The sequence below is a fragment of the Neolamprologus multifasciatus genome, chromosome 1 (genome assembly GCF_963576455.1).
Source record: "Neolamprologus multifasciatus chromosome 1, fNeoMul1.2, whole genome shotgun sequence".
Taxonomy (NCBI): Eukaryota; Metazoa; Chordata; class Actinopteri; order Cichliformes; family Cichlidae; genus Neolamprologus; species Neolamprologus multifasciatus.
The window spans coordinates 32,205,409-32,216,258 of NC_140439.1; the positions used below are offsets into that span (position 1 = coordinate 32,205,409).

At 40.9% G+C, this 10,850-nt stretch overlaps 1 protein-coding gene across 1 annotated transcript; it reads right to left on the reverse strand.

Annotated features, from left to right (window-relative positions):
• Positions 1-2,058: 2,058 nt before the first annotated feature.
• On the reverse strand, positions 2,059-8,251 carry cplx3b (complexin 3b). Its single transcript, XM_085159653.1, has 3 exons — positions 7,731-8,251; positions 5,005-5,092; positions 2,059-4,659 (listed from the first exon to the last, which is right to left on the reverse strand). The coding sequence occupies exons 1-3, from the start codon at positions 7,886-7,888 to the stop codon at positions 4,435-4,437; spliced, it is 471 nt and encodes a 156-aa protein (XP_085015779.1). The 5' UTR covers positions 7,889-8,251; the 3' UTR covers positions 2,059-4,434.
• Between the last annotated feature and the right edge of the window lie 2,599 nt (positions 8,252-10,850).

Sequence of the window (10,850 nt, forward strand, 5' to 3'; positions counted from 1 at the left end):
ATAAAAACAAAGTAACTTCTTGAAAAGAACACTCAGTCAAAAGCCAGATTGAAGGCATATGTTTGAAGTTCAAAGATTTCAACACTTCCAACTGCAGCACCAATCTGAGCTAATGAAACCTTACCTACACAACAACAATGACAATGATGACGGCAACAACAACAACTGGTAATCATTAACAAATATATAATATAGCATTGAAAATCTTTAGGTGTAAATAGGAATAATGAAATGAGTTATTGGTTATTATCAATTATATAGTGCAATATAATTAAATTCTATTGTATAATCTAATGATATGAATGGTAATGCCTTTTAATAGTATTCATGATTAGTAAACATGATTAACTACACTATTTTTAGTATATAAATTTATACTATGGCACTTTCTAAAATGAAGGAAGTGAACAAAAATAATAGTATCTATGTAATAATAATAATAATAATAATAATAATGATACCTCGCCAAAAATGACCATCCATCCTTGCATCCACCTTTTTAGATCTTCTTAACTGCTTTTCCAGTTCAGGGTCAAGAGTCAAGGGTCACAGGTGAACTTCAGTCTATCTCATCTGTAATAGGATGACATACAGGGTACACACTGGATACATCACCAGTCTGAAATGTAATTTTTGCTGAAATCCTCAGTGATCCCCCCCCCCCCCCCCCCCCATTTCATTCTAGAAGATAACACTACCGTCAGGATAGAAACATTTCATCGTAGGATAAGAGCACCTGTTTATTGACCTGCAGTGACCCTTCCTTGTAAGAGGACAAAGTAAACCCAAACCATGCCATTAAAACACCCCCCACAGGATATCAGAGCCACCAGATTCCATGACTGTAGCGGTTCTCAGGTGCACACCATCCACTCACTCACTCTTTGGAATATGCAGTATGCCCATTTGACTCTACATTTTTCCCCATCTTTGCCATCCTTTGTCTTGTGGATTTTGCGCCCTTGAACTTTCTGATGTGTGTATGCCCTCAACCACAATATAGAGTTCCCTCCATTAATCTGTCAACGGATTATTCTTGATGACAGTCTGATCACAGTGACATTTCTCAATCACTTGAAGAGTGACTCCATGATATGGTAGTTTACACATTTGCTAACAAGAAAAAGCTCCCTAGTTCAATCATGGTGTCAGTGCGCCCCAGGGCAGCTGTGGCTACAATGTAGCTTGCCATTGCCAGTGTGTGAATGTGTGTGTAAATGGGTGAATGACTGAATGTAAAGCGCTTTGGGGTCCTTAGGGACTGAGTAAAGCGCTATAGAAATGCAGGCCATTTACCTTTTTTTTTTATGGTAGGACCTGACCCCAAATCCCATCGGGGCTGGGTCAGGAAGGGCATCCAAATCAAATAAGCAGAGTTACCTGTTGTGGTAACCCCCTTCCAAATAGCTGTTAAAAGTAGCTTCTGAGTCCTCGGATACTTACTGTCTTTGCTATAGGGATGAATGGACAGTAGTCGCTGTTCCTGTTGAAACAGTGTCTGTTTGAGTAGTTTTTATGATTGAAGCTCCTGCTTTAAGTGCTTGGACCCTATTTCAAAGTCATGACTGTATTCATAGCATTCACATAGAGAATCATCCCTGAGCTAAAAAATTATTACCGTGTGTATGCCTGCTGTGAACTGGTGCATATGTGAATGCATTCATTGTGTTTCTCCACTTATTTGTTCGGGTTTTTCCTTTAAACTTTCCTCTTTCATGTGTGGATTACTAGACTCATTCGGTCAGCACACTGCTGCCAGAGATAATGAGGATGTTTTTTAGATTCATTTGAAATATTACATTCTGTTCTTAACATCTTTTAATACTAGTTTTAACACTAATACTAGTTAATACAGCCCGGCTTTGACTTGTCAGTCACAATCTATGGGGCTCACCCAGAAGCCTCCCTCATGGACAAATCTGTAATTGTGAGTGTGTTTTTATCGCCCCCTGGTGTTCAAGCTGCTGCACATTTAACAACATGCACAAATGACACACTAAACCATGAAGCCATTTAAACTCACACACAGTAGAAATGAATTCCATTAATAAATAGAATATAATTAAAAAAATTTATTGCAGTTAAAACGCAGAAGTCACTGAAATACTTTCCAACAGAATGACAGAGATACAATGAAAGAAAACAAAAAGGTCAAAGGAGAAAAACTGCGTGTCATGGCAGCCATTTCCTGAAAAATCTGGACCACGGAAATAATATATATGAGTATATTGTTATTATTATTGAGTTATTGAATTATTATTTCAAGTCACAAACACTCATACAAAGCAAAGAGTTTTGCTTTATGGCTTCATTTCCCCCCATGAATATCGTCTCATGATGAAACATGACATATTCTAGTAGCTCTGTTTATAAAAGGACTTATTGCAACTTTTCTTCTTCTTCGTATTATTGAAATATTCTGAATATATAGATATATATATATATTTGTGTATCTAACAGATGACAATAATCACTGTTGCCTCCGTTTTCATTCAGTAGTAGTGTGGCACCTACAGTGAGGAAATTAAAACTCATACAGTAAATTAACAAAATCTTTTTGGCCACAGTTTAAACTTTAAAAAAAAACTTAAGTAACACAAAGCGGGGAAAAAAAGTATTTGGCCGTAGAACCATAAAAGGAATGAGATCGGGGACAGATGTGAGATCAAGCCAACATCACCTTCATCACCACTGCTACATAAACTGAACACTGGCAAAATGTAGCATATATGAATGTAACATAACATCAACAGCATCCTCCCTAATGTCACCCCTACCTTCACACTTGGCTATTAATCAACAATACCACAGTAAGCCCACACTGACTGAGTGCTCTGTAACACTACGATGAGCACTCCCGGCTATAGGGTGAGGTTTTTTTTTTCTGTTTTACAAAGACACCACTTGACGCATCACACTGGCTAAACAACACGAAATCCACCAGCACGAAAGAGCACTACTGAGACGGAGGGGTCAATGAGATGGAGGACAGGTCAAAGGTCACCTGATGGTTGACAACACTGCAAGACCCGGTGAGTTGGTGGAAACAGAATGACTCGCTGTTGACAGTATAGGCAAACAGATACCTGTACATCTAACAGAACATAAATACTTGAATGCGGACTCTGTATTTGGATTTATACACACACACTGTCGTTACACATCTGGACATATTTGTGCCTTTTCCTTAATGTTGGTCAGAGTTTTATCAACACAGGCTTTGGCATACAACTTGTAAAGCATTTACATTTCTTCTAACTGAGCAGCTTTTATTCTTTTAACCTATAAATGCAGCATATGTGCAGAAATACTTCCAGTATAGTTGATATTGATGCTAGGTTAAATTTGGGAACACAGGAATTACACGCAGCAAAACTATCTGGACTTTCAGCAAGACGTCATCTGTGCTTGCTTGGTAATTATTAATGGTTTTTAATCGAACAGGAAAGAAGAAAATAAAAATTTTTAAACTTCTTCCAAAAATTAAAAAAAAATAAAAAATCAAGAAGGCTTGTCTTTGTAAAAAGTAGCTTTTAGATTTCGGAGCTCAAAAGAAGACAACCTTGTACGGACATCCAAGGCACACTGAAGTACAGAAAAATCTAAATGATATGTCTATGAGAATATCTAAAATTGATGCAGCAACATTAGCAAGCTACTTTTGACCAAGATCAGCCCATTTCTACCATGTTGCGCATTTGTACATGAAAAATAAACAGAGCGAGCTTTTATTTTATTTTACCTACATCAACTCCCCCAAATTTAACATAACACAGCAATCAGTGTCAGCCTCGTTTATGTGTGCTTTCATTCCAACGAAGCAGCTGATCTCACTGATGCGCTTATTGAAAGTGCATGTGTTCATCACTGAAATCAGTTGCTGTGTGTTTGGAAGCAAGAAAATCCTGCACACACACACACACACACCTGCGACCTCTGCTGCAGAATCATATTGTGTTATCACAGGTCACATGAGGTACAGAGAGCTGGGGAGGTTATAGGGAGTAAAGGATTTAATACACTGGAAAAAACTTTCTCAGAGGTGAAACTGCTCTAAGGGCAGAGATATTTTAATTGGCTAAATCTCAGTGAGAGGAGCCACATTTTTTGGCTAATTGGCAATTTATGTAAAAATATGCATGGCATTCATGACCTTTTAAGATATCGGGAAGTCAAAAGGCAAACAAATTAAGCCGTTTCACCTGGTTGTCATTGTGGCTAGAATTGTATTGTAGGTTAGTAAGATGTGGCCAAGATATCGTACTATAAGGCTTCTGTTTAACTTTGCACGACCAGAAAAAACTGTTAATATGTGGCTCTGCCAACTGACATTCCACTACAGCAATGGGAAAATGTCTACCCCCGGAGCAGCTCTGCCTCTGAAAATATTTGTACAAGAAAAACTCTAATCTCCTGGGCTTGGAGTTGGCCAGATCACATCAGACTGCAATTCTCCGTCTGCTTTTTGAGGTCTTCCAGTGTGGCCTGGGCTTTGTCTTTCAGCTGGTCGATGTCCACATTCTGGATGTTGGACAGCTGGCCCAGCACCGACTGCTTGTGTGTTTCCTCCTCGTTGTCCTCGGCGATCATCTTGGCAAGCTCTGTGGGCAGCACCACATCGTCCCCTGCCTGCTGGATTTGGGTCTCATCCATCTCATTCTGAGGTGGACACACATGGACAAAGATAATATATATCTGACGTATAGCCATGTCCACCAGAACCAACAAGAGAAAGGACAAGCTCTTCCATGGCTTGGAAAGCATAAGAATATGTGATTTTCTGTCAAATAATAAGTAATAATGATGCTCAAGGTCACCTTACATCATGAAATTAATGAATCAGTAACACTTAAATATTCCATAAAGAAAGAACATTGCTCAGCAATTGATTAAAAGTAGTATTAACATAGTACTGTTATTCCTCTTGCCTATTCACGATACAGATTTTAAAGGGGAGGATTATCTTTACTTTCTTTAGATTATTGGATATTTCAGTTAATTTACCTTTGGTAGTCTGTACTTTTCCCGGAAATGAGTTCTAACTGTGGCTCGCTCAGCTTTCTTCTGAGCGTAATGAGCTTCTCGTTCTTTTCTGCAAGAGAGGACGAAAAATATTTTGGGGGCACAATTGAAAAAGTGAAGCTTAGGTTCCAACCAGAGGTGACTAAATCAATATATACATTTTTAATATGCGCTTTTATTTAAATGAGACATAGAAAATGCAAATGTTAACTCCAAGATCTTTACTTTTGCAGTGGGTATCGCACCAAATATTACAAACCAAATATGCCGTAAAATAAATCTGGTACTTCTCTACAGTCAAGTGAAGTTGCATCTCAGCTGTAAAATAAACATAAGGCTTCTGCTGAATCTGGATCATGGAGGCCTTGGAGCCTAGCGTTACCCCGTTTCCTCCTAACGCTAACTACAGGGCATACAGCGAACAGAAGGTGGAGCAGCAGCAGTGCCGCTATGGGGAGAAAAGCAAGACATGTTTTGCTTATGCTTATAAACCCCAGATGCAGCATCCTGACAGTCCGGCTTTCCTCTGAGGGATTTCAGTTTTCTCGGGTTGTGGACTAATAGATCTGCACTCATTACCATGCTGTCAGTCTGTCCTGTACTTACTAACTTAAGCGGTACAGCTTGGTCTGCCTGATGAGCCTCATTCATGTTAAATACCCTAAGTCTGTAAAGGAAAACCTGAAAAGAGTGAGTTACTCTGCAAAACAGGTAGTTAAACCAAATACATAGGAAGTACTGAGACATTTAAAAATACTTATCTTGGTGAAACTGAATGTTGGGCCATATCAAATGTCTGTTAGCCTGCTTACATTTGTCTCTTAAAACTCTTAAAAACAGTCCATTATACAGTGTATGAGGCCTCCAGCAGAGGGCAGGCTGTAGGCTCCTGGCAATGCCTTTGCCATTCAGTGTCACTGGAATATTTATGGCTTTAGTGTAGTTCGTAATTGTCCCCCATCATTTGCTAAATCAGCTGATATGCCTCTTACAAATTATGAGTCAACAGATATAATCCTTTACAATTTTTGTGTACAGCCCAAGGTTGAGCATAGCATGATTACACAAACAAAAAGCAATACAAACACAAACATTGTGGATGATTTTAATCAAAGCAAAGCTACAGTGAAAGAGGCTGCATTGCATGCCTAAAAGGATTAGATCAGCAGCATCATCTAAAAGCAGAGGGACACTCCAAGACCAGCGGCATGGTTCACAAAGTGTCTGTACCCAATGTGTCAGGGGAAGGTCGTTTTATGTGGCGTTGCAGCATTCATGGAGGCGTCCATGTGAGCCTGAGTTCACTTCATATCAACGTGAGTAGGCCAAACACCAAGAGGCCATGTGGTGCTCACTTGCAACCAATGACCGGGGCTTTGTGCCTTTCTTTCTCAAGGGCATCAGATGACCGGGGTCGTCTCTGTGGCCTTCGCGTTGAGGGTAATAAAATGTGTGTATGTGACACGTCAGCATCGCCAACCCGCCCTCGCAAACCATATTCTGCTTCATTCTGAGCAGAACGAGCTTCTCAGTGACCTATGCTCGTGTTCAGCACCTCTGACTAATAACTCGCCTCCGAAGAAGGTCACATTATGACGGAAGAGCATTAAGCATCTCGTCATGCCTCCTATGGAGCTCAGTGGGCTGAGCTGAGTGTTAATACTGCTAGAGTTAGGACTTCACCTCCCACTCATTTTGAAAATGTCTGCCCATGGTACAGTGAAACACTTTGGATAGACGTGTTAGATGATGGGGACGATACATTTGGATAATTTCCTTTAAACAACAGGACAGAGTATGCAGTGCTGTTTGGGTTCTGAACAAACTTGCAGACAGAAACCAATAAAATCAGGTTTATTTGTCTTGTTTTTCTGCAAAAACCAGATCTGAATCCTTATCCTGGATTATTTATAGTAGCTTATTATATGACGTGGAGTTCTGCTCTGAGGATCCCACTAATCAATAGTGAGTTGCTGTCTCCTGGGTGAACCAATGACCTTGTTGTTGCCTTATATTCGCACCTAGTGCACTCTGAAATTAAACTACATGATAAATATAATAATAAAACAACGTGTAAAGAATGAACTTTGGAAGGTGAGGTGAAGGTGATAAGGGAAAGATTGAAATGATATAAAGTGGAAAAAATCAAGTGAATTACAACAATTTAAGTCAAAGGCAATATTTGACATATTTTTGCAGGCATCCCCTGGCTTTAAATCACTGTCATTTTGAATAGTTACTTCTGTATGATTATAATGACAATGATGAAAGTCGGTTAAAAGCCGAAACTAATTTGTATTATTGTTGGTTATTTGCCCTCTAATAATCACCACTTTAATTATCACACAGTAGGCTTCATTATTCAGCCGCACGCACAGCATTAGGAACATTTTTTGCCACAGGCACGAATCCCTGTAGACATTTCCGTGGAAGAATGATTCCAGGAATCCCAATTTAAAGACGGCGCTACACATTTTTGCCGAAGCAAAGAGACGGAGAGCTCCCTGGGCGAGAGGAGCAGCTGCGCGTGGAGTGTTCATATTATTGCACTGGTGCGTAAAAAAAGCGCGCGGCGCACTGGGGGCTTTCTGCTATTTACACAGAAAAACACACTGTTTAAGCACGCCACGTTTCCACCCCCTCACCCCCGACACACAGGCTTTTTTTCATCACAACTTTACAATCAGAAACTTCAATCATTGGCTTACTTTTCCTCCTCTAACTGTTGCTGATATTGTTCAAATTCCTCTTGAGTCATTCCCTGCGCGGCGGCGTCTGATTTCTCCCCTTCGGATTTCTCCTCCGTCAGTCCTCCTGTCAGGTTCTTCAGCTGTCCTCCCACCACGTGTTTTACCATGAAAGCCATAGCTGCGCTTTGGAGAGTCCTCGATTTGTTCGGTTAAGAAGTTGAAGTTGTGATGCGCTCTTGGGCAGAGCGATGATGGGCAGATATCAACCAAATGCCGTTTAAACGAGTATGAGACTTGTAACTTTCAAAGGATGACTAAGAGCAGTCAAAGCGTAAAAAGTAGAAAATAATTCCGACGATGCGTCGAAGACTGAGACTTTCAGCACCACTGGCCCTGGACAGCTCCGTGCCGAGAAGGATGGAGAGGAGCTGCTCAGCTATGAGTCAACAACTTTGGCGCTGAACTCTACCAATCCTGTGACTCCGTCCGCAGCCACCACTCCCTCCACCCAATCCCAAGCACCGCCGGACTCGGTGTGCGCTTGCACGGCGCGCGTCGGCATCGTGGGCTGCGCGGGATCCCGTGATTCGCCGTCTGATTATAACTCGCAATGGATTCAGACAGATTTCCGGAGGGGGTGTGGGGGGACAAACAACACGTGACGAGCCACAGTATCTCCTGGCTGTTTTGGTGCCTTGGTCTCTGTCAGGGTCATCTGCGCGCTAGACCCTACTACAGAGTTTGTCAGCAGACAAACAGAGTATTAATTGCAAATTAGTGGGATGGTTGTCTGTTAACCCACGGCATTAGCTTGGTTTGTTGGTCTAATTGCTTAGAAATGATGAGTCCTCTCTGTCTGCTGCACATGAACAGGCTCCATTTCCAACAATATGAGTCTGTGTGCGTTGCATGGGCAGATTCAGCACCCTTGTAAATATCAATTCCTGTGGACTAGAGTTGGTAAATTTGTCTCCATTGCATCACAGTAATACAGCACAATACTGTACTGATCCAAAGTCTTGCAAGTGAGGTTGTAATGTCAGTATTTTGTGCTTGTTTGGCTGTGTTAGTGTGTCTTTGATGGGGCAGATGGGGTGAACTTCCATGAGCAGATTATGTTTTAGTGAAAGGCTGGCTGCTTCTTGAGGTTACTGGAGATGACGTAGCACTCAACTAGAAAGCCTCATTTCTAAAAATATGACCTACATGTGTGTGAGGGATGCTTTAAATCTCTCTTCCTGTGAGATTCTTGACATCCAAAGTGTGAAAAGCAACTTTGATCACAAGTCAACAACTCCAGTGTCCTGATCCTCGCAGCAGTCTGACACCGAGCCTGGCCTACTTTCCCCATCCCTGTGGATCAGGAGAGACAGAGCCCGTCTCAGTGTCTTTTTTGTCACAGGCTTAGCAAGGCCCTGTTAGCCTACACCTGCCTTGCTTAAAATCTCCCCCCAACTTCAAAGCTGCCATTGGTGAATAGATTGAAACGTGACATAGTGAATAAGATCAAAACTGTAATCTCTGTGAAATTGAATAAGAAGAAAGAATTTGCCTAGCCAGCATGTTTCAACATCAATTTATATCCTTTGGCTTTTGATATTCAAACCCAAGGGATCTGTTCCAAGCGCAGGTCCCAATCACTTTTTTTTATGGACTATTACTTAGCCCTGACTACAGGTGCTCTAGCAGGAGGTTTTAATCCAAGATAACATATATGACATACGTAGCTCAATGCTTAAACTCATACATTTCTGTAAAGATTGACTACATCCCTCTCTTGAGGACATGTGGTGGCTGAGCTTCACAGAACAATCACAGCAGCGTGAAAAAAAAAGAGCCGAGGCGGCGTGTTTATTGGCAAGTACAACAAATTTATGAGAAATACACCAGCTGTTTTCACACCATACTTGTGATGCTCTGTCACTGTTATCACCCAAGTTATGAAGACACAGAGAGACAGTTTTTCAGTATTTTCTATGTTGTCCTGTGCCATGTTTGTGGTATTTCTGTGCTCCTCTTCAGTTTGCAGTTCAGTCAGCTTTGGCTACCTGCCATTGTCCAAAAGCACATTGGGTTTATTGGTGATTCTGAATTGAGGTCTGTGGCTGCTTTTCACTCCGTGTCAGCTCTGTGATAGACTGGTGACATGTTTAGGGTATATGATCCTCCCCGTGATCATGATTTACGTAAACAGTTAACAAAAAAAAAGGATAGATGGAATTAGTTGAACTGAATTTGTGTTATTATTGTGATTTTTCAGGATTAAAAATGACCATGTTTACAAATAAAAAGATGCTTTAAATACTACAATTTTGGTTTACAAAGCGCTATGAATTCCAGTAACTCATAATTCCAATGCTAGTTTGTTGGTTATTAATGACAATTTTTCTGAGTCCAGAACTGATTTGATAGCATGTAGCTCAAATCACAGCAAAGCACTATTTTGCCCTAGACGGTTCGATTACTGATGAAACTACAGACAAGTACAAATTGAAGGAAACACAATCATAAAGCGTCTCATTAAGGCGCTGGGTTACCAAATGTCCCATATTATCTTCAATGCTGATTCCCGAGGTATCCTGCAATCTACCGGCCAAAGCAGTTATAACACAGATATAGAGGCCCCAAAAAGCAGGCCTACTGAGAGTATAGACCATCAGCTTTCCAATGTGTGGAGGTGTTAAACACATCAGTCCAGAATCTCTCATAGGTGTTCATGTAGTGGGTTGAAAGCTGGTGACTGTGAAGGTCAAAACATGAAAAAAAAACTCATTCAAATTAATGTTTTGTTGTAGTTTGAATGTGATCATTCACAGCAACTTCATGTTGATTTGTTGTGACCATAATGGCTCAGTCACACTAGAGTAAAAATAGGATGGCAACCATTAGTGGTTGCTTTTTGATTGCACTGAATTTTTTCAGTTTCAGAAACCGATTGCAAGTAACTGCTATGATCAACTGATCACCCAGAGACTGAACATGCAAGGCCCTTAACCTCTTGGTGAACACTTTTAAGTGACAATTGCAGAGGTCACTTAGTGGGAGGCAACCTGTATCCAAACAGTCTCGCTCCAGCTCGGGCTGTCTGGACTCATTCTCAGACAGATTGGTGAAGGTCTACAAATAGCTGGCATCTAA

Bases quoted from the DNA above. Each gene is read 5' to 3' on its own strand.
- cplx3b (XM_085159653.1), bottom strand. From the start codon at position 7,888: ATGGCTTTCATGGTAAAACACGTGGTGGGAGGACAGCTGAAGAACCTG. The intron at 5,093-7,730 runs GTAAGCCAATGA...CCTCTCTTGCAG, and splicing joins CAACAGTTAGAGGAGGAAAA to AAAAGAACGAGAAGCTCATT. The intron at 4,660-5,004 runs GTAAATTAACTG...TGTCCACCTCAG, and splicing joins AAAAGTACAGACTACCAAAG to AATGAGATGGATGAGACCCA.